The following is a 23183-nucleotide window of genomic DNA, read 5'->3' on the forward strand; positions in this document are numbered from 1 at the left end:
GCCACGGGGCTGGATCCCACTCCGGAGTCCAGGGGGTGGCCGGAAAAGGGCTTTATTTAGGAAACGACCCCCCACACCGCCTTTCTTCCCTCCTGGTGGCAGCTCCGTGAAGTTGCGCCAGGTGGTCGTGCCCTGGTCCCCCGGTCCAACACCAAGCAGGCCGTCCAGGCCCCCGCCGTGCCTAGGACGAGGTCTGCGCCCCAGCGTCACATTTCTCCCAGAACCTGCACCTCCGCCACCTGGCAGTCCTCCTGGCTTGCTCTGCTGGCCTCCCAGGCCACCTGCGCGGGTAATGGGGGTGGGGGGGGTCGTCAGGGTGAAACACAGAGCTGCGGACTCTGGGGTCCCTGCGGCTTCGGGGCCCGCACCTGGGGCAGCGCCCAGCTCCTCCCCTGAGCGTCACCCGGCAGCCTTCGGCAGTCTACAGCCCGGGCCCACGGACCAGCATCGCGTGCCCGTGCGCCGGGCTATGAGCACCTGTGCGCAGCACCCCCCCGCCCCACCCGCGCAGGAAGCGGGATGTACCAACTTGCTGCTGTGCAGGGTGTCACTGATGGGGTCCTTCAGGTGCGGGATCGGGGGGAAGAGTTTCTGCAGCACCGAGTACCTTGGAGGAGGGAGACAGACAGACAGAATCACGTCCTCTGAATCCGGAACGGAGGGGGCAGTGTGGGCCACAGGACGCCAGCCCGAGGGTGAGGGCCCAGGGCCAGTGGTGGGTGGGGGGCGGGGGCAGGGCTGTGATCTCTACGGGAGCGGGGGGCGGGGACCTGGGGTGCGTGGTCTCTACTTTCGGGCTGAGGAGGGGAGGCACTGGGGTCTAGACCACTGGGCTGGGGTGGGGGAGGGGGGTCTCTACCTGGGGGAGGGGTATGGTCTGCGGGGGTGGGGGGGCAGACGGTGCTCTTTCCCGCGGGGCGGCGACTAGGGGGTGTGGTGTCTACTGAGGGGTGGGAGGTGAGGGAGAAGGGAGGGGGAGGAGGGAGAAGAGAAGGAGGAGGGAGAGGAAGAGGGGAAGGAGGAGGACTACGAAGGGGGAGGGGAGGAGAAAAAGGAGGGAGGATGGAGAGGAGGGGAAGGGAGGGGGAAAAGGGAGATGAGAAGGAGGGAGAGGAGGAGGGGAGGAGGGAGATGAGAAGGAGGAGGGAGAGGACAAGGGGTCAGGGAGGAGGAGGGGAAGGGGGGAGGGGGAGGGGGAAGAGGGAGATGAGAAGGAGGACAGAGAGGAGGAAAAGGGGAGGGGGAGGAGGAGAAGGAGGACGGGTAAGAGGAGTGGGGGAGGAGGAGGAAGGGGAGGGGGGGAGGAGGAGGAAGGGGAGGGGGGAGGAGGGGGAGGACAGAGAGGCAGAGTGGAGGGGGAGGAGGGGGAGGAGTGAGATGAGAAGGAGGAGGGAGGGGAGGAGGAGGAGAGGGATGGGAAGGGCAAGGGGGCAGAGGGAGATGAGGTGGAGGGGGAGGAGGGGGAAGGGGAGGGGGGGAGGAGGAGGAAGGGGAGGAGGGGGAGGACAGAGAGGCAGAGTGGAGGGGGAGGAGGAGGGGGAGGAGTGAGATGAGAAGGAGGAGGGAGAGGAGAAGGAGAGGAAGGGGGAGGGGAGGAGGAGGAGGGATGGGGAGGGCGAGGGGGCGGAGGGAGATGAGAAGGAGGGGAAGTGGAGGGGGAGGAGGGGGAAGGGGGAGGGGAAGAAGGAGGAGGGGGAGGCAGAGCGGAGGGGGGAGAAGGAGGAGGCTTTCCGGACCCTCCCTCCCCCCCCCCCCCCCCCCGTCGTGCAAGGACATTGGGGGACCGGGAATGTGGGCCAGCGATGAGAGTCCCCCAGCGGGGACACGTGGGGACACGCAGGCCAGCCTGGTTTGCGCCTGCGGACTGGTAGTGACGGTCTGGGGACACAGGGGGGTCCTAAGGGCATCGCACCGGGACCGGCGTCGGCAGGGACCCCGGATGCACCACGGGGTCCAGGCTCACACAGGGCCGGACCAGGCGGCGGGGTCGCGCCGCCCAGCAGCCAGGACCCGCCTGCGGCGGGGGGGGGGGGGGGGTGCGGCTCAGGGGGCGGCGCGCTCACCTTTGGCACAGCGCGACCCCCAGCCCCAGGGCCAGCAGCGCGCCCAGCGGGATCAGAGCGGAGGTCAGCCAGTCTCGGAAGTGCGTGTCCTTCCCGAGGTCGCACTCTAGGGGAGGGGGAGGGGCGCGTCGGCGTGTGCCCGGGGTCGTGGTTCCCCCAGGAGCCAATGCTTCCCGCCTGCCGCCCCCCTCCCCCATGCGGCAGGCTCTCGGTGTGCTCAGGAGGGGACAACGTCCACCTGCCCCTGCGGGGGTCCCTCCCACGGGGCCGGCTGCACCAGCCCCAGCGCGAGCCCCAGCCCCCAACCCCAGGCCCCAGGTGCCAGCCGGACAGGCTCACACCCCAGCCCCCAGCCCTCTGCCCCTCTGCCCCCTGCCCCCCAGGGCCCAGCTGCAGCCCAGCCCAGTCCTTAGACGGCGAGCTTTCCCTGCAGCCTGGCCAGCACAGGGCCCACCGGGTACACTGTCTTCTAAGCCCTCGGGCTCCCCGTGACAGTGGGGGGGGTCCCTGTGGGGAGTGCCACCACCTAGTCCCACAGGCTGGGTGGCCTAGCAGCAGATATGTGTGCCTTGCAGAGCCCTGGAGGCCGGGGCTTTGAGAGCCAGGCGGGGCGAGGCTGGTTCGTCCCGACGCCCTTCTCCTTGGCTGGTAGAGGCCGTGCTGTCCCTGTGTCCGCACCTGGCCGTCCGTCCCTCTGTGCGTGTCTGTGTCCTCAACTTCTCTTCTTGAAAGGACCCCAGTCCTGTGGGGTCAGGGCCCACCCCACTGACCTCGTTTTACCTTAATCCTCTCCTCAAAGACCCCACCTCCACATACAACCACATTCTCAGGTCCTGGGGTGGGGTGGGGGTGAGGACTTCAACATATAAATTCGCGGGGACACATTTGAGTCCACAACAGAGAGTCTGCGGAAATGATCACGTCCAGATGAGGCCCCAGTGGAATACGATGGACCCTGATCCCATGACTACTGTCCTTATAGAGACAGGAAATTGGGACAGAGAGACACAGAGAAGCCACATGGAGACAGAGGCTGAGACACGAAGCACGTGGCCACAGGTCCAGGGACACCTGGAGCCCTAGAAGCTGGAAGAGGCAGGAGGGACCCTGCCCTGGAGCCTCTGGAGGGGAGCACAGCTCTGTCCCATCTGGACCTCAGTGGCCCGGCCCTGCCTGGATCTCAGTGGTCCTATCCCCCTCCCCCCCCTCCCCCGGGATCTCAGTAATCCTGCCCTACCTGGATCTCAGCAGCCCTGCCCTGCCTGGATCTGAGGGGTCCTGCCCCTCCGGGAACTCAGTGGCCCTCCCCTGCCTGGATCTCAGCGGCCCTGCCCTGCCTGGATCTCAGGGGTCCTGCCCTGCCTGGATCTCAGTGGCCCTGCCCTGCCTGGATCTCAGTGGCCCTGCCCCATCCCCCCGGATCTCAGTAGTCCTGCCCCTCCTGGATCTCAGCAGCCCTGCCTGGATCTCAGAGACCCTGCCCTGCCTGGATCTCAGGGGTCCTGCCCTGCCTGGATCTCAGGGGTCCTGCCCTGCCTGGATCTCAGTGGCCCTGCCCTGCCTGGATCTCAGAGACCCTGCCCTGCCTGGATCTCAGTGGTCCTATCCCCCTCCCCCCCACCCACCCCCCCCCCACCCCCACGCCCTGGGATCTCAGTAATCCTGCCCTGCCTGGATCTCAGTGGTCCTGCCCTGCCTGGATCTCAGTGGTCCTGCCCCTCCTGGATCTCAGGGGTCCTGCCCTGCCTGGATGTCAGTGGCCCTTCCCCTCCTGGATCTCAGTGGCCCTGACCTGCTTGGATCTCAGAGACCCTGCCCTGCCTGGATCTCAGAGGTCCTGCCCCTCCTGGGATCTCAGCAGCCATGTCCTGCCTGGATCTCAGCAGCCGTGTCCCTCCAGGATCTCAGTGGCCCTGCCCCTCCTGGATCTCAACGGCCCTGCCCCACCTGGGTCTCAGAGGCCCTGTCCCTCCTGGATCTCAGCAGCCCTGCTCTCCCTGGATCTCAGTGGCCCTGCCCTTCCTGGATATCAGTGGTCCTGCCCCTCCTGGATCTCAGTGGCCCTGCCCTGCCTGGATCTCAGTGGTCCTATCCCCCTCCCCCCACCCCCACCCCCCCCCCCCCCCACGCCCTGGGATCTCAGTAATCCTGCCCTGCCTGGATCTCAGCAGCCCTGCCCCTCCTGGATCTCAGTGGCCCTGCCCCGCCTGGATCTCAGCGGCCCTGCCCTGCCTGGATTTCAGTGGCTCTGCCTTTCCTGGATCTCAGTGGCCCCGCCCCTCCTGGATCTCAGTGGTCCTGCCCCTCCTGGATCTCAGTGGCCCTGCCCTGCCTGGATCTCAGAGGTCCTGCCCCTCCTGGATTTCAGTGGCCCCTGCCCTCCTGGATCTCAGCGGCCCTTCCCTGCCTGGATCTCAGGGGTCCTGTCCTGCCTGGATCTCAGTGGCCCTGTCCTGCCTGGATCTCAGTGGTCGTGCCCCTCCTGGATCTCAGGGGTCCTGCCCTGCCTGGATCTCAGTGGTCCTGCCCCTCCTGGATCTCAGGGGTCCTGCTCCTCCTGGATTTCAGTGACCCTGCCCTGCTTGGATCTCAGAGGCCCTGCCCTGCTTGGATCTCAGTGGCCCTGCCCTGCCTGCACCTCAGTGGTTCTGCCCCGCCTGAATCTCAGTGGTCCTGCCCCTCCTGGATCTCAGCGGCCCTGCCCTGCCTGGGTCTCAGTGGCCCTGCCCTGCCTGGATCTCAGCAGCCTTGCCCTGCCTGGATCTCAGAGGTCCTGCCCCTCCTGGATTTCAGTGGCCCTGCCCCTCCTGGATCTCAGCGGCCCTTCCCTGCCTGGATCTCAGTGGCCCTGCCTGGATCTCAGTGGTCCTGCCCTGCCTGGATCTCAGTGGTCGTGCCCCTCCTGGATCTCAGGGGTCCTGCCCTGCCTGGATGTCAGTGGCCCTTCCCCTCCTGGATCTCAGTGGCCCTGACCTGCTTGGATCTCAGAGACCCTGCCCTGCCTGGATCTCAGAGGTCCTGCCCCTCCTGGATCTCAGCAGCCATGTCCTGCCTGGATGTCAGCAGCCCTGCCCTGCCTGGATCTCAGACTTCCTCCCGTCTCCAGAGGTGGGAAAGCACAGATTTCTGTTGTTTCCAGCCCCTGCCACGCCACGTGCGGTCATTTATAGCAGGGAGCCCAGGACCCTAGTGACCGCGGTTCCCTACGTGTTACCACTGAAATGGGATGTTTTGGGGGCAGCCGGAGGGGAGGGTCTGTTTTCAAACGTGCTCAGGGAGAGGTGGCCGCTCTTACTGTGAGGACAGCCTTCTGCTCAGGCCCTGAGCCCTGCCCTGACGTGTGCGATAAAAGGGAAGGACCCCCCTGCCCTGCACGCCCCGCTCTCACCAGCCCCGGGGTGGGGGTGGGGGTCCGCCCGCCCTCCGCTTCCTCCCACCCTCCGCCTTCCCAGGCCGCCTCTTCAGGTCCCGCCAGCGTCGGTGCTTCCGTGACCCGGGGCGGCGCGCCCCGCGTCGAGCGCCCGCCAGGGAGTCGTGAGAGGGCGCCCCACTCACCAAAGCGCCGCACGGCGCTCCACTCGCTCCAGGTTTTGCGGAAGCGCGCGTGCGCCCTCAGCCTCACCGCGTAGTTTCCGGGGTTGGGGAGCACGAAGTAGCTGTCGGGCGCCTGCGGTTTCCGAGAAGGGAAGGCCAAGCCCGGTGGGCGGGGCGCTCCCCACGTTCGCGCGCCAGGACTCTCGCCCGAGCCGGCCGTCGTGGGGGGCGGGCGCGCGCAGGCGCGGCGGGGGGCGGGGGCCACGTGGATACCGGGGGGGGGGGGGGAGGGCCGCGGCCGCGCGCCAAGGAGCCCCCGGGAGCTGGGACAGAGGCCTGGGACGCGGTCCCTGCGGCCTCCGGAGGGAACGCAGCCCCGCCCCGCACGCCTCTCAGGCGACAGGTGTCCAGGACCCCGGGACCACAGCCCCCAGCTGTGGTACCTGTTGTAGCCCCCGCCCCCCAGAGAGAGAGAGAGGGTCCGGCCGCAAGGTACGGCCCCCCAGAACCCGTGGACGGGAGCTGAGTCGGAAACGACGTGTGTGCAGGTGTGAGTGAGGGGTGGGAGGGGGGTCAAGCTGCATGAGGGGGGCCCTGAAGCCAATGACAGGTGTCCTTGTGAGAGACAGAAGGGGGGACACAGGCACAGAGGAGAAGCCCCGGGAAGGCGGACTCCCAGCTCCGTGCGGTCCGCCCCCAGCACTGCGCAGGGGTGAGTGGGGCCCACACGCACAGCCCCCGCGCAGGGGAGCGGAGGGAGCGCACTAACACACGGCCTGCCCTTCGTGATGCCGAGTTGGGGGGTGGGGGGCTGGGGGACACTCACCTTCTCGGTGTAGGCGGCATCTGAGCCCTGCAAAACAAAACCAGAAGGCGGTGGGTGCCCGCTGCTGTCCCCTGAGAGGGACCCTTGTTCTGTGAGCCCTGTGGTTGGGTGGGAATCGCCAATATAATGTGCGAATCTATTGACCGTAAAGGAGAGATTGACTGAAAGCTATGTGGCCTTGGAGTCCCGGGGGTGGGGGGTGGGGGGTCAGTTGCTTAAGCGTCCGGCTTTGGATTTCGGCTCAGGCCATGATCTCACAGTTCGTGGGTTTGGGTCCTGTTTCAGACCCTTTTTTGGTTTTTGGTTTTTGGTTTTTTGAGAGAGAGAGAAAACGCACGGGAGCAGCAGAGAGGGAGGGAGAGAGCGAGAATCCCAAGCAGGTTCCCCACCGTCAGCACAGAGCCCCCTCGGGCCTCGAACCCACAAACGGTGACACCATGACCTGAGCCAAAATCCAGAGTCGGATGCTTGGCCGACTGAGCCACCCAGGCGCCCCTGTACCTGGTCTTATAAAACAAAAACAAAAAAACAAAAAAAGCGTAGAATTAATAACGTTTGTGTTTTTGACCACTTGTACGTTTGCAGAAACATGACGTATCATCACTAGTGAACTATAAACAATACATAGAATATACAAAAAAGTAAAGAAAAGTGATACCTTTAAGTCAATAATTGAGTATGAAATACTAAGTAGCTCCAAACGTTTGCTCATTGTCCTTCAATTTGCAGACTTAACATTTTTTACATTTATTGATTGATCATCTCTGTGCCCAACGTGGGGCGCGAACTCACGATCCCTCAGATCGAGAGTCACATGCTCCACGGACGGAACCAGCCAGGTGCGTCACTCACTAGCATCACTCTGCATTTTCCACGCCTCTGTGTATACACGGGATGCCCCAGGGTGGCCCTTGTGTCCGGCTGTCATTCGTGGGGGGTCGGATTCCACATCGCGGATATATTTTGTTCGTCCCTTCTCTTGGGTCATTCCCAAACACAGCTGCTGTGACCACTCAGGGCCCCACTCTGCTGGGATTATGTTTACACTTCTCTGGGAGCCACACCTCGCAGGGGATCTGCTGCCTTGGCAAGCTGGAACCGAAGGCTCTTCCAAAGCGACTGCGCCATTTTTTACGTAAAGGATACGGTTTTATCCTGGCTCTTGCAATGCAGAGAATGTTCACCCATGAGGAACATCTCATAGAAGAAGGAGCCACCTGCGGGTTTCCTGAAACGGGCCATACCGTTCGAAATGGCCACGAGTTAGTGGCACAAAAGTGTTCCAGTCAAGTGGGTGACAACCTGGCTGACACTGGGTTGGGCCAGACTTTGTCATTATCGCAGATCTAATGGGTGTGGACCGGCCTCTCCCTGCGGTTTCCATTTTCTCTGCTATCTTTTCATGTATTTACGGGTCATGAACACATCTTCTTTGGGGAAGTGGCTGTTTCAACTTTTTGCCCTTTGGGTTTTTTTATACAGTTGTTTATCTTCTTGGTATTGACTTGAAAGAATTCCTTATCTACCCTAGACGTGCGTCCTTTGACAGACAAATGCGGAACTGGTTTCTTCCACGTGTGACCTGCATTTTCAATTTTACCTCTGTCTTTTCAATAGCCAACACTGTTACTTTTGCTAAAGCTAAAAAAAAATTTTTATGCTTCATATATTTTTTTGATGATTTTTTAGACACACACACACAAAAACTTAAATGATCTTTACTTTTTTCCATTTTTGTTAGCTTTTTTCATTTTATGTAGAGTTTAGCTTCTATTTATTTTTAAATTTATTTTTGCTTATTTTTTATTTAATGTTTAGTTTTAAAAGATTAAACACAATTTTTTTTTGGTTCATATCTGTGTGTGTGTGTGTGTGTGTGTGTGTGTGTGTGTGTCTTTATCTGCTTCCAAACCCTCGGGGTATAGATTCCGGAGAATCTAGAATTTCCAGTGGGGGCAAGCATTTACCTTTTGTATTTCAAGTTCGTATGTAAATCTGTGATTAAAGTGGCTTGACATTTTCCACTCCATGACTGAATAGGATTTATTACACATTCCGGTGATGTTGGGCAGACTTAATCTCTCTAGGGAAGAAAAAAAAAATTTATGAGCAAAATCAATATTTTTCATCCCCTAGAAGATACTTAAATTTTTTAAAAAATATTTATTTATTTTTGAGAGAGAGAAAGGGAGAGAGAGACAGGGCATGAGCAGGGGAGGGGCAGAGAGAGAGGGAGACAAAGAATCTGAAGAGGGCTCCAGGCTGTGAGCCGTCAGCACAGAGCCGGACGTGGGGCTCGAACCCACAAACCATGAGGTCATGACCTGAGCCAAAGTCGGACCTTTAACCAACTGAGCCCTCCAGGCGCCCCTAGAAGATGCCTTTAAAACAGGCTTCTTACAAATTCGGATGCAGGGGAGGCAGAGAGAAGGTCATTTCAAGGTTGAAGACAGGGCAAAACACCAAGACAGATGCCTGACAGGATATCTGGTTGAATGAGGGTGCTCAGACACCAGCCTGCGAGAGACCCCCGCCCATCCCGAGATCCTTCTGGAATGCGCTCCTAGGTCTGGACTACACCTCACGTTTTCCCCTTGGCCACACGTCCACTGCTCTCCGGTCCGCCCTTGGGGCTGCTGGGACCCTCCCGTCCGTCTGTTCCCCCTTCGGGGTGCCGTTCCGGGGCTCTGCCCCCAGCTCTCCCTCCAGAGGGTCGGCCTCTCTGTCCCCAAGGCGTCAGTAGCTTCCTGTGTGACCGCGTCTGAGACGACACCACGGGTCCGACCTCCACGAGGAGCCCAGCCCTGCGTCCTTGCCCGACTGCCCTGCGGTCCGCCTGGACCCCTGGCAGAGAGCTCCCCGCAGGGTGGTCTCCAGCTCGGGGTCTCCTCGTCTTTTTCTCGCTCCTGCTCTCCCTCCTCGCCTTCGCCCTCCTCCTCTCCCTCCCCCCTCCTCCCCTCCTCTTGCTCTCCCCCTCCTCTCCCTTCTCTCCTCCTGCTCTCCATCCTCCTGCTTTCCCTCTCCCTCCTCCTCCTCCTCTCCCCCCACCTATGATGTCACCCTGCACCCAGCCTCCTTCGGTCCCTCTTTCTACCCCAGCAGCATCCACAGAACCCACTGCAATTCCGTCCTGGGAAACAGTCCCAAAAGCGGCTCCCCCCGCCCCTCCCTGCAGCCATCCAGGCTGTGCCCGTCTCCTGCTGCCTTGCACTGGGACCTTCGGGAATGGCCTTCCCCCCTCAGGACCAGGACGCCTGCGGCCAGCAGCCTGCTTGGGAGGACGCGCCCATGGCAGGGCCGGGAGGGAGGCCCGGGCGGCAGGGACTTCCCAAAGAGCGGCCGCTCAGTCCTGCTGGGGAACCACCCTGCGGACGAAGGAACGCACCTGGTAGGAGCCCCCCAGCCCAGGGCGAGGGAGCCGGGTTACTCACCAGCCCCTACAGCTTCCGGCCAAGCACTCGTGTGGCACCTGCTCAGGGGCTGAAAGGCTCGGTCAACACATAGCACCCACGTGCAAGGTCACGTGCAGGCCCGGGGCCCCGCGGGGCAGGAAGGGCCAGGGCGAAATGCCACTTAACTTCTAAGGAGCTCTGCAGGGGCGCCTGGGTGGCTCAGTGGGTTAAACATCCGACTTTGGCTCAGGTCATCATCTCCCGGTTCGGGGGTTCGAGCCCCGCGTCGGGCCGTGTGCTGACAGCTTGGAGCCTGGAGCCTGGTTCGGATTCTGTGTCTCCCTCTCTCTCTGTCCCTCCCCTGTTTGCTCTCTCTCTCTCTCTCTCTCTCTCCCAAATAAATAGTGTCTTTGCAGGTACAGTAAGTGAAGGTTCTGGGACGACCTCCTTCTGCATCAAGGTGGCCCTAAATCCGATGACGACTGTCCCTATAAAAGTCAGAACAGGAGACACAGACACAGAGGGGAAGCCCCAGGAAGACGGACGCAGACACGGGAGGGACGCGGCCACGAGCCCAGGGACGCCTGGAGCCCCAGAGGCTGGAAGAGGCAGGAAGGACCCTCCCCTGGAGCCTCAGGAGGGGGCACAGCCCTGTCCTGCCTGGATCTCAGACTCCGATGCTCCAAGCCTCGTGCTTTGGGATCGTTTGTTAAGGCAGCAGCTGGGAACCAACAGTCCCCCCGGACCCGATTCTCCGTGTCAGTGGGCGATGTCTCTGATACTCTGAGACAGCCGCACCTGCGGGCCCGGACCTGGCCAGTCCACGCCCAGAGACGTCGCTGTCCGTGGCCCCAGGCTTGGGTTCTTGGTCTCCTGGTGCCATCTGGAAATCGCTCATAATGGTATGGCACGAATTCCCCACGGCTGCCACAGCAAAGTCCCACAAACTGGTGGCTGGGGCCATAGAAATGTGTCCTCTCCCAGGTCTGGAGGCCAGAAATCTGAAGTCCACGTGTCCCCGGGGCTGGTTCCTGGTGGAGGCTCACAGGGAGACTCTGTTCGAGGCCCCTTTCCCACTGCGGGCGGCTGCTGGGGAGGCTGGGCGTCCCTGGGCTGGACACACGTCACCTGTCGCTGTGCCTTCCTCCTCGCCTGGCCTTCTCCTCCGTCCCGGCGTCGGCCTCCGCGTCTCCTCCCCTTTGTACGGGCAGCACCGAATTGGATTGGGTGGGGGCTGCCTTACTGCACGTGCAAAGACCCTGTTTCCACGTGAGGCGCCTTCGCAGGCGCCCGGGGGCGGCCAGATGTTTGCGCAGCACAACCGGCATCTTCGAAGTCGTGCAAGTGAGGTCCTGGTGCGCCCGCGGAGGCTGAGGCCAGGCGCGTTCCCAGCTGCGCGCGTCCCCGCCGGGCGCTCACACACGCCCGGAGCAGCCCAGCTCGCTCCCTGCCCGCCGGTGCCGGGAGCCGCGGGGTGGACACGGGGGGCGGGGGCAGCGTGCGCGGCGTCGCACGAGGCCTTGGACGCGGTCCGCAGGCACCCGCGAGGGAGCAGCGGACGCAACACAGCGTCTCGGCCCCAGGGGAGGGAGTCCGCGGGCGCAGGAAAAGCCCCCCCCCCCCCCCCCCGCTTTTCCAGTAGGAGGCCTGCCTTGTCCCCTCTGAACCCCCGTCTCAGCTCAAGCGGCGGCTCACTGCCCCCCGCCCCCACGTGACCCCGCGCTGCGCGGTGCGGGGCCCCGGCTTCTCGGGGCTGGCAGGGGCCACCGTGCGGAGAGGGGTCCGCTTTAAGGGAACGAGCCAGAGAGAGCTCTGCTAAGGTGGGGTCCGCGCGCCCCGAACCCGAAGGAGGGTGAACACAGGGCCTCGGCGGGCGCCGCGAGCACGATACTGAGCCCCCCAGACTCGTGGCGGGAACACGTGCCATCGCCTGCCCTGACCCCCCCCCCCCCAGAAGGTGACCCCCTGGGGAGGCGATTAGGCTTAGGTGACGTCATGAAGGTGGGGCCCCCCCGGGATGCTTTCCTGGCTTCCCACGAAGACCACACGGCTCCCTTTGTCTGTGCCCCGTGCGAGGTCCCGGCGAGGAGGGGTCCCCAAGCCAGGAGGACGGTGCCCCCCGGGACCCACATGCGCCCCCAGAACCGTGAGAACCCCCCCCCCCCCCAGGACTCACCGATTCTTGCTAGTTCCACAGTGAGGTCCGAGCACGGGATCCTCGCGCCCTTGCTGGTGCCCTTCACCAGGAACCGGACGTGTTCCCTGAGCCGGGACACGTCGTCGAAATGACACCGGATGTGTGTCCCCCGATCGTCCACCCCGTACCGGGGACACTCCTCCTCCTCGTAGGTCCTGCGGCCACCGGCGGGCACTCAGCAATGACCCAGCACCGCCCCCCCCCCCCCCCCCCCCCGCCCAGCACAGCAGGGGCCGCCAGCCGTGACCCAGCGCCCCCTCCCAAGCCTGGCGCGGCCGGGGACACCGCTGTCCCCCCAGGGGCCCCGGCGCCCGGTCGACCCAGCCTGCCGCGCCTGCGGCCGCGCCTACTTGAGGTCCTGCCAGTACAGGCGATACTGGACGTCCCCGGGGGCCGCGCGGCCCGCCTCCCAGCTGCACGTCAGGAAGTCGACGTCGTGCACCCAGCAGCCCAGACGCTGCGCCGCCGCCTCAGGGTGGCCCTCTGTGCTTGCAACGGGCGGGAGACAAAAGCACGTCCCCGTGAGCACGGGCGCCAGCGTGTCCAGGCCCCGGGCGAAACCACACACACTTGCAGCAACAAAAGCGGACGCGTCCTGCGCCGGCTGGCCTCAGTTTCCCCCCGCGGCTTGACTCGGTGTCCCCCGGGGCTTGCCTCAGTTTCCCCCGTGGCTTGCCTCAGTTTCCCCCCTGTGGCTTGACTCAGTTTCCCCCGTGGCTTGCCTCAGTTTCCCCCGTGGCTTGACTCAGTTTCCCCCGTGGCTTGCCTCACTTTCCCCCGTGGCATGCCTCACTTTCCCCCCTGTGGCTTGCCTCAGTTTCCCCCCGTGGCTTGACTCGGTGTCCCCCGGGGCTTGCCTCAGTTTACCCCCCGTGGCTTGCCTCAGTTTCCCCCCGTGGCTTGACTCACTTTCCCCCCCCGTGGCTTGCCTCAGTTTCCCCCGTGGCTTGACTCAGTTTCCCCCCTGTGGCTTGACTCAGTTTCCCCCGTGGCTTGACTCGGTTTCCCCCGGGGCTTGCCTCAGTTTACCCCCCGTGGCTTGAGTCAGTTTCCCCCCGTGGCTTGACTCACTTTCCCCCATGGCTTGCCTCAATTTCCCCCGTGGCTTGACTCAGTTTCCCCCCTGTGGCTTGACTCAGTTTCCCCCCGTGGCTTTCCTCAGTTTCCCCCATGACTTGGCTCACTTACCCCTATGGCTTGCCTCAGTTTCCCCCCGTGGCTTGCCTCAGTTTCCCCCATGACTTGGCTCACTTACCCCTATGGCTTGCCTCAGTTTCCCCCCGTGGCTTGCCTCAGTTTCCCCCTATGGCTTGAATCAGTTTCCCCCCATGGCTTGCCTCAGTTTCCCCTTACGATTGACTCAGTTTGCCCCTTGGCTTGCCTCAGTTTCCCCCCATGGCTTGACTCAGTTTCCCCCGTGGCTTGCCTCAGTTTCCCCCCGTGGCTTGACTCAGTTTCCCTCGTAGCTTGACTCAGTTTCCTCCGGGGCTTGCCTCAGTTTCCCCCGGGGCTTGCCTCAGTTTCCCCCCTGTGGCTTGACTCAGTTTACCCCCCTGTGGCTTGACTCAGTTTCCCCCCCGTGGCTTGACTCAGTTTCCCCCCCGTGGCTTGACTCAGTTTACCCCCCGTGGCTTGACTCAGTTTACCCCCTGTGGCTTGACTCAGTTTCCCCCCGTGGCTTGACTCACTTTCCCCTCGTGGCTTGACTCAGTTTCCCCCCCGTGGCTTGACTCAGTTTCCCCCCCGTGGCTTGACTCAGTTTCCCCCGTGGCTTGACTCAGTTCGCCCCGTGGCTTGACTCAGTTTACCCCCCGTGGTTTGACTCAGTTTTCCCTTGCTTGACTCAGTTTCCCCCCGTGGCTTGACTCACTTTCCCCTCGTGGCTTGACTCAGTTTACCCCCCGGGGCTTGACTCAGTTTCCCTCGTGGCTTGACTCAGTTTCCTCCGGGGCTTGCCTCAGTTTCCCCCGGGGCTTGCCTCAGTTTACCCCCTGTGGCTTGACTCAGTTTACCCCCCCGTGGATTGACTCAGTTTCCCCCCCGTGGCTTGACTCAGTTGCCCCCGTGGCTTGACTCAGTTTACCCCTGTGGCTTGACTCAGTTTCCCCCCGTGGCTTGACTCACTTTCCCCTCGTGGCTTGACTCAGTTTCCCCCCCGTGGCTTGACTCAGTTTCCCCCCCGTGGCTTGACTCAGTTTCCCCCGTGGCTTGACTCAGTTCGCCCCGTGGCTTGACTCAGTTTACCCCCCGTGGTTTGACTCAGTTTCCCCTTGCTTGACTCGGTTTCCCCCCGTGGCTTGACTCACTTTCCCCTCGTGGCTTGACTCAGTTTACCCCCCGGGGCTTGACTCAGTTTCTCCCCGTGGCTTGCCTCAGTTTCCCCCGGGGCTTGCCTCAGTTTACCCCCCGTGGCTTGACTCAGTTTACCCCCTGTGGCTTGACTCAGTTTACCCCTTGTGGCTTGACTCGGTTTCCCCCGTGGCTTGCCTCAGTTTCCCCCGTGGCTTGACTCAGTTTACCCCCTGTGGCTTGACTCAGTTTCCCCCGTGGCTTGACTCAGTTCTCCCCGTGGCTTGACTCAGTTTCTCCCGTGGCTTGACTCAGTTCCCCCCGTGGCTTGACTCAGTTTACCCCCTGTGGCTTGACTCAGTTTCCCCCCTGTGACTTGTCTGAGTTTCCCGCCGTGGCTTGGCTCAGTTTCCCCCCGCGGCTTGCCTCAGTTTCCCCCCATGGCTGGACTCCGTTTCCCCCCATCAAGCGCCTCTTAAAAACAGCCGAGCTCTCTCTGAAACGCAGGTCACCACGCATGCGCTCAGGACACGGGACCCTCGTCCCCGAGGCCCCGGGCCCACCTGGTCCCCCGATCGCCTCGTGCCCCTCCCCTCCCGGCCTCAGCCCTGCCCACCATCCCCGTGTCCTCATTTGCCCAGTTCGCTTCCAGAAGCCCCCGTGGACGACCTCCTTCCGCGTGCGTGGACCGTCCCCCCCACCCCCCACCCCCGCCCCGGGGTCGCGTCCTTTTGTCGCCACTCCCCGCGGAGACCCCGCGGCAGAAGTGGTGACGCCTGCGTCCGTGGCGCCAGCTGGCGAGGGGCGGCCCACGCCCTTCCGTGCCGAACCCCGCTGCCCTCACCTGGCCTGGGGTACAGGATCCCCGCGGAGAACGGCCGGTCTCCGGTGGAGGCGACCGTGAAATTCGTCACCTGACACGAGGAAAGTACGCGGAACTCGCAGTAACGCTTGTCGGTGGCCTACAGGGAGCGTGTCACGTTGGGCCCTGTCGCCCAGGGCGTCAGAACCCCGGACGCTTCCCGCCCTGAGCCATGCGCCCTCGGGCTCCCGCGCAACCTTCTCAGAAATCCCGGCCACGTGCACGGGCTTCTGCACGAGGCGGGACGGGACGGGCGGTGCCTGTCGTGGGGTCTCAGCACGGCCGAGTCGCAGACCCCCAGACGCGGGCCCCGGGGCCACGGTACCTGGCGGGGACCCCCCCCCACCCCATCCCCCAGCCCAGCCCGCAGGAGAACCCCCACGTCTGCGACACCAGGGCCGGACGGTGGCTCTCGGGTCCCCGGAGGACCCCCGGTGCCGAGGTCGGGGGACGAGCCTACCTTAGTGATGAACCTCGAGTTGATGAAACAGCCGATCTCAGACACGTTTCCGCTGAGGTCCCAGGTCAACCTTCTCGTCTCCGGCTGCATTCGCAGGTTCTTAATCGGCGACTCGGGATCTGAAACGAGGACACAGGGTCGCCTGAGGTCACAAGACGTCCCACCGCTGAGGACTCATGGTCCGTGGCTTCGAGCCCCGTGTGGGGCCCTGGGCTGACAGCTCGGAGCCTGGAGCCTGCTTCCGAGTCTGTGTCCCCGTCTCTCTCTGCCGCTGAGACCCAGACGCCCATCAGATACTTGGTGAGGTTTTCTCTGGGGTCCCTTTGAAGGTCCCACAGGTCCCACAGGACATGACTTTCATAAACGTCCACCTCGTTTACGGCCTGTGAGTATGATGATTGCTGATCAAGATCAACGACCTTCGTTTCATCAGCAAAACCAACCCACGCAAACACCTAGCTTTCCGCCTGGGGGTTCTCACGACACATAAGGATAATTTACCCCTTAACAATTAAAAACAAAAAACATAAAACCCCGAAGGGCGCCCGGGTGGCTCAGTCACTTCAGCGTCTGACTCTTGAACTCGGCTCAGGTCATGATCGCACCGTTCCTGACTTCGAGCCCCGTATCAGGTCTGTGCTTACAACGCGCAACCTGCTTGGGAATTTTCTCTCCTTCTCTCTGTCTCTCTCTCATCTCAGAAATAAATAAACAGTAAAAAAAATAATAAGAAAATGTACCAAGGGAAATTTTTTCTAAGTTGAAAATGTAATTTTTAAAAACTTTTTTAGGTTTATTTGTTTTCGGGACAGACACACGGGAAGAGCAGGGGAGGGGCAGACAGGGAGGGAGACACAGAATCCGAAGCGGCTCCAGGCTCCGAGCTGTCGGCACAGAGCCCGACGCGGGGCTCGAACCCACGAACCGTGAGATCATGACCTGAGCCGAAGTCGGACGCTGAACCGACCGAGCCACCCACGTGCCCCGGAAAACGTTAATTTTTAACAGATTCTTATGCCTCCAAATTTACGCTGAGTTCTGCCAGCTCAACATCGAACGTCATTAAAACGGGTATGAAAAATGAAGTAATGAATCTTAATTTTAGCAGATCTTTATCATATTTTACGTGCTGTTTATGAATAAAATCAATAGCTATAAAGGATCCGATATTTAAGGAAGAACTAGTATCCTGTGCACAGACTTTCAAAAAAGAAAGGAAAGGATGGGAAGTATTTTGCGACTTCGTGTTCGGAAGTCATCGTCATCCCAACATCAAAATCGGAGATATGAAGAGGAAACGCGAGGGGCGCCTGGGTGGCTCAGTCCGTGATGCGTCCTGTTTTCGGCTCGGGTCGTGATCTCGGGGTTCCCAAGTTCGAGCGCTGCGTCTGGCTCTGTGCCGAGCGTCGGAAGGCTGCTTGGGATTCTCTTTCTTCCCCTCCCCTGCTCGTCCTATCCCTCTCTCTCTAAATAAAGAAATAAACTTAAAAATTAAGAAATATAAGAAAATAATAAAAGCAAACTCAAGGCCAGCACCCTTTATAAATATAGAAATCCCTTAGTCAATAAAATCCAAAAATACATAAACCCGGTAATACTACACGACCCAAGAGACTTACTCCGGGAATACAAGGTTCTTTTAACCATGAATAGAATTCACCCCATTCACAGAAAACTAATAATCTCCATAAAAGCAGGAAACAAAAAAAAATGACTGAATTTAAAACCCATTTGGGATTAAGATATCTAAGCAAACCAGGAATGGAAGAAAATTTCCTTACCCTGATAAATCTATGAAAATGTTTCAGCTAATTCAGACTCACTGGTGAAAGACTAACCACTTCTACTTAAGGCTAGAACGGGGCAAGGCATGTGATTTCGACACTTCCTCAGTGGTGCTGCCTGGATCTTGGGGGTCCTGCCCCTCGTGGGTCTCAGGGGTCCTTCCCCTCCTGGGTCTCAGGGGTCGTGACCTGCCTGGATTCCAGTGATCCTGCCCTGCCTGGATCTCAGCGGCCCTGCCCCTCCTGGATCTGAGCCTCTGGTCCCCAGAACTCTTCAGAAATAGGTGCCTGTATTTAACGTCCCCAGGCCCTGGAATTTTGTCCTGGCCTCCGTCGCAGACCCTGACAGCCGCCTTCAGGGGACAAAGACCTTCGTCTCCGTCCCCACAAAGCATGTGAATCTCACTCGCGCTAGAGGAAGGAGTGAACGTCTAACGGGTTATGAAATCTTGTGGCTGTCCCCCCCCCCCACCCCCTGCTGCTCACAGCGCCCCGACTGATAAAACGGCCGAGGTGAGGCGGGGACACTGAGGTGCTCCTGCAGAAGTAAGACGCTTGGTGGCCCGGAGCCCCGCCCACCTCTGCGAGCGCTGGGAAAGGGGCGCCTGGGCCCTCTCTCGCGCCCCCTGCGTCCTGGGAACCTTCCAGATGGCGCCCGGTCTGCAGGCAGACGGCCCTGCGTTCCCTTGGGTCACTATTGAGTCTGCCTGTCCTTTCCTGAACCCTGGACCCCCCTCCTCCAACCCCCTCTCCCCTCCTGCCCCCTCTCCTCACCCCAGTCCCTCTCCTCCTCCTCCCCCTCCGACCCCCTCTCCCCGCCTCCTTCCCCCAGTCCCTCCTCCCCCCAGTCCCTCATCCCGTTCTGCCCCTCCCACCCCCTCTCCCCCCGTCTTGCCCCCTCCCCCCATCTCCCCCCCCTCCCCGCAAAGCCACGGAGCCGCAAACACCTGGACAGACGCGCACAGCGCTCGTGGGTTTCCTCCTCACCTTCGTCCTTGTGCAGCAGACAGCACGCGGGCGTGAGACACAAGGCCAGCCACAGGAAGGCCATGGCGCTCGGCTCCCGCGTCCCCGACGGCGCGCACTGGAAGAGAAGGGACCCTCAGCGCGCGCCGTGCGGGGCGGCGAGCCCGGGCCACCGCGGGCGCAGGGCGCACGGAGGGAGGGAAGGCTCCGGCGGGACTGCGTGGGCGCACCCCTGCGCGCGTCTCCTGCGTGTGCACGCGTGGGGCCAGCCCTGGGGGGCGGGGTGTGTGTGCGCGTCCGCCGGCCGGCAGAGACACCCCCCCCCCCCCCCCCCCCCCCGCCCCGAGCCCGGAGCCCGCTCCTGGCTCCCGCCTGGCCCCCCCGGGCCGGGAAACGCCGCGGGGCAGAGCGGGGGAAGGAAGTGCAATTAAGATACGAAGTCAACACAGACCCGGGGTCCTGGGCCGACAGGGTTACGGGAACTGGAGGCTGCCCGCCCCCGACGCCCCAGCCGGGACTGCTGGCCACGGTCGCCAGGGTCGCCGCAAAGCCCGCACGCCCACCTGGCCCTCCTGGGCCCGCACCTGCGTGGCCGGGGCCTCCCGCTCTCCCTACCAACCCCGCGCGCGCGCGCCCCACCTCGTCACGCGCGCCCTGGCGGCCGGCGCTCTGTGCCCCGCAGAGAGTCGCCCGCGAAACGTGCCACCCGGTCAACCCCGTCCGGAAAATCTCTGCCGGGATGGAAGAGCTGGGGCCGCCGACCCCGACACCTGTGCTGGGCATTCACAGCCCCCGTCACAGGACCCAACATGGACCCCACCCAGGGGTTTCAGCTCGTCTCCCGAGCCTCTCTCTCGCAGTTCTCCCGTCTCAACGCCCGAGAGACCCCCTCCCAGGAGAGGGGGATGGTAGGAGCCACGATTGCCTCTGGGTTAGTAATAGAGGGATTGTAGTGGGTTTGTAATACAGGGATTGTAGCAGGTTAGTGATACGGGGATTGTAGTGGGTCTTTAATACGGGGGATTACAGTTGGTTTGTAATACAGGGATTGTACCGGGTCTGTAATACAGGGATTGTAGCGGGTCTGTAATACAGGGATTGTAACGGGTTTGTAATACAGGGATTGTAGTGGATCTGTAATACAGGGATTATAGTTGGTCTGTAATGCAGGGATTGTAGCGGGTGTGTAATAGAGGGATTGTAGTGGGTTTGTAATACAGGGACTGTAGTGGGTCTGTAATACAGGGATTGTAGCGGGTCTGTAATACAGGGATTGTAGCGGGTGTGTAATAGAGGGATTGTAGTGGGTCTGTAATACAGGGATTGTAGTGGGTCTGTAATACAGGGATTGTAGCGGGTCTGTAATACAGGGATTGTAGCGGGTGTGTAATAGAGGGATTGTAGTGGGTCTGTAATACAGGGATTGTAGTGGGTCTGTAATACAGGGATTGTAGCAGGTGTGTAATAGAGGGATTGTAGCGGGTGTGTAATAGAGGGATTGTAGCAGGTTTGTAATACAAGGATTGTAATGGGTTTGTAATACAGGGATTGTAGCGGGTCTGTAATACAGGGATTGTAGCGGGTCTGTAATACAGGGATTGTAGCGGGTGTGTAATAGAGGGATTGTAGCGGGTGTGTAATACAGGGATTGTAGTGGGTCTGTAATACAGGGATTGTAGCGGGTGTGTAATAGAGGGATTGTAGCGGGTTTGTAATACAAGGATTGTAATGGGTTTGTAATACAGGGATTGTAGCGGGTCTGTAATACAGGGATTGTAGCGGGTCTGTAATACAGGGATTGTAACGGGTTTGTAATACAGGGATGGTAGTGGGTCTGTAATACAGGGATTGTAGCGGGTCTGTAATACAGGGATTGTAACGGGTTTGTAATACAGGGATTGTAGCGAGTTTGTAATACAGGGATTATAGTTGGTTTGTAATACAGGGATCGCAGTGGCTCTGTAATACAGGGATGTAGCCCGTTAGTGACACAGGGATTAGGGGGAGGAGAGGAAGGCATCAGGCTCCGTGTGTAGCAGGGGACCCCCAACCCCATTCACCGTGAGCCAGACTTCAACGCGACGTTCACAAAACGTCGGTGCGGAAACGCAGAGGACGAACCATGGCGCTTTCGAACCCGTGGGCGCAAGGGCGGCCTGGGGCTGAGGTTCCCGCGGACGCGGGGCGCTCCGGGCTGCGCCCAGCGGGACAGGCGGTGCCCGCGGGGACGTGACTGCGCGGGGGTCGCGGATGGCGCCCACGGGCCCCCCACAGGAGGGGCCAGCGCTGAGCGCCCCAGGGCGGGACCGGGGCCTCCCCAGACACAGCCCGGCGTCCCCATGTCGTGGCTCCGTGGCCCGCAGGACCTCAGTCACCACACGGGACCCGCGGGCGTCCGTGGTCTTTCAAGCGGATCCATTCATGAATAGTTTTCTGCAGGCGAATCCCCATCAAAATGCAAGCAGGGGGCCAAATGGCACAGTCACCACGTCTATGTGGCTCCGGAATGTTCCAGGCCCCCCCAAAGGAGACCCCGCCCCACGAGCTCTCACTCGGCTGCCCGTCCCCAGAACTGAGAGAGAGAGAGAGAGAGAGAGAGAGAGAGAGAGCAGGGGAGGCGCAGAGAGAGAGGGAGACACAGAATGGGAAGCAGGCTCCAGGCTCCGAGCTGTCCGAGCAGAGCCTGATGCAGGGGTTGAACCCACGAACTGGGAGATCATGACCTGAGCCCAAGTCGGACGCTCAACCGACTGAGCCCCCGGGGCGCCCCTGTTGTGCACAATTTTTATAAACGGGATTGCACACCGTAGGGTCTCGTGGGCCTGCTTCCGTCCCTGAGGATGGACTGCTCAGGTCTATGCAGCGGTCACAGCTTTGCTGCTTTTCGTGGACCAGTGGTGTTCCCCTGTGTGGACGGACCACACTCTGCACGCGTTGCCCCTCCGGGAGGGATTCGTGCGTAACAACCCCTCCAGGGCGCGTGGAGTCCTCCTCCCCGGGGGGCGGGGGGACGCCCAGGAACCTGGGATCCGAGCCCCCAGGCCCTCCCGGCTGGGCTGGGCTGCACGCGGGGACCAAGCCACCCCCAGGGGCGCAAGTGAATTCTAGCACATTCCCCAGTGGACGCGACAGCCGCTCGCGCCGTCTCCAGCACCCTTACCTGCGCTCGCAGACCCGCCGCCTGCCTGGGGTCCCTCGTGCAGCCTGCGCTCGGGATGTTCCCCGGGACGCGGAGAAGGTCCGCGTGCGTCGCAGCCTGCGCGCCGGTTGTTCCCCGGGACGCGGAGAAAGTGCGCGAGCGGGAGGCGGCAGCCGGCCTGGGGGGCCCCCCCCCCCCGGGACCGCGGGCTCCTCACTCGTCACTCCTTCCTCGCCTCGGAGGAAGTGTCCCCAAATAGAAACCAAAGCCCAAAGCTGGCTGTCGCTTGCCTCTCGGGGACTTTATAGTCCCCGCCAGGGGCCCCACCCCAGAGGCCTGACCCGGGCACGGTGGGCGTGGTCGGGGCCTGCCCGAGGACCCCCTCCCTCCGACGGCGCGTCCCTCTCCGTGCCTGTGTCTCTGCCTGAAAACCCGGGACAGCCGCTGTGTCAGGAATGTGTCAGCCGCTTTCCCAGGAATGACCCTCTTTCTTACAAAACTGCTGTTTTCCTGTTCTCCTTCCTCTTTGTGACAATCCTAATTGCTCCTAAGCGCCCAGGCCGGCGGGGGCAGCTTCCTGTCCGGCCTCTGGATGGCCGGGCGAGTGGCTTCTGGCCGGCTTCCCTGCAGGTCCCGCTGGAAACTCCCTCGTGCCCTCTGACACCGTCCCTGTTCGCGCGCCGGGTCCCCTGGTCAGGTCGCTGCCCGGGGCCTATGGGGTCAACTGCGCCCTCCAGACGGAAAACGGACCCCAGCTGCCTGTGCAGCTGAGATCGTGATGGCCCCGGGCCCAGCGGCGCCTGCACTGAGCCCGTCCAGCCCCTTCCCTTCACCCCGCTCACCGCCATGACTACATGCGGCCTTCCCCAGGCTCAGGACCCTGTGACACGGGAGGGGTCGCCAGAAGTCAGTCTGACCCACCTGCAGGGACCGTGCGTTGAAAAGGGGTCTTTTCAAAGCAAGTGAAGGATCTGGGAGGAGCCCATCTTGGATGAGGGTGAATCCAACGACAGGTATCTTTACAAGAGACAAAAGAGGGGACACAGAGACGCAGAGGAGAAGCCCCGCGAAGACAGAGGCAGAGACGGGAGGGAAGCAGCCACAGGCCCAGGGACGCCTGGAGCCCCGGAGGCTGGAAGAGGCAGGAAGGGCCCTCCCCCGGAGCCTCTGGAGGGAGCACGACCCTCCCCTGCCTGGACCTCAGCGGCCCTGCCCCTCCTGGATCTCAGGGGTCCTGCCCTGCCTGGGTCTCAGTGGCCCTGCCCTGCCTGGATCTCAGCAGCCCTGCCCCTCCTGGGTCTCAGTGGTCCTGCCCCTCCTGGATCTCAGTGGCCCTTCCCTGCCTGGATCTCAGTGGCCCTACCCTGCCTGGGTCTCAGTGGCCCTGCCCTCCTGGGTCTCAGCGGCCCTGCCCCTCCTGGATCTCAGTGGCCCTGCCCCTCCTGGGTCTCAGCGGTCCTGTCCCTCCTGAATGTCAGTGGCCCTGCCCTGCCTGGATCTCAGGGGCCCTGCCCCTCCTGGATCTCAGTGGCCCTGGGCTGCCTGGATCTCAGTGGTCCTGCCCCTCCTGGATCTCAGTGGCCCTGCCCTGCCTGGATTTCAGGGGTCCTGCCCCACCCAGGATCTCAGTGGCCCTGCCCCGCCTGGATCTCTGTGGTCCTGTCCCTCCTG

General features: G+C 61.9%; 1 protein-coding gene across 3 annotated transcripts; it reads right to left on the minus strand.

Annotated features, from left to right (window-relative positions):
• Window positions 1–34: 34 nt before the first annotated feature.
• IL3RA (interleukin 3 receptor subunit alpha) lies at window positions 35–21960 on the minus strand. Of its 3 annotated transcripts, XM_081794568.1 has the most exons (12): window positions 21534–21952; window positions 18395–18491; window positions 15624–15742; window positions 15146–15263; window positions 12363–12495; window positions 11992–12167; window positions 8391–8506; window positions 6424–6450; window positions 5619–5730; window positions 2064–2169; window positions 526–607; window positions 35–281 (listed from the first exon to the last, which is right to left on the minus strand). In XM_081794568.1, exons 2-12 carry the CDS (start codon window positions 18456–18458, stop codon window positions 207–209), a joined length of 1128 nt encoding a protein of 375 aa, XP_081650694.1. In that variant the 5' UTR covers window positions 18459–18491; window positions 21534–21952; the 3' UTR covers window positions 35–206. The 3 variants fall into 3 exon arrangements, with proteins under 3 accessions (XP_081650694.1, XP_081650696.1, XP_081650695.1); XM_081794570.1 differs by lacking the exon at window positions 2064–2169 and having other exon boundaries at window positions 21534–21960; XM_081794569.1 differs by lacking the exon at window positions 18395–18491 and having other exon boundaries at window positions 21534–21610.
• Between the last annotated feature and the right edge of the window lie 1223 nt (window positions 21961–23183).

Source organism: Panthera onca, chromosome Y (assembly GCF_046562875.1).
Source record: "Panthera onca isolate mPanOnc1 chromosome Y, mPanOnc1 haplotype 2, whole genome shotgun sequence".
Lineage (NCBI taxonomy): Eukaryota > Metazoa > Chordata > Mammalia > Carnivora > Felidae > Panthera > Panthera onca.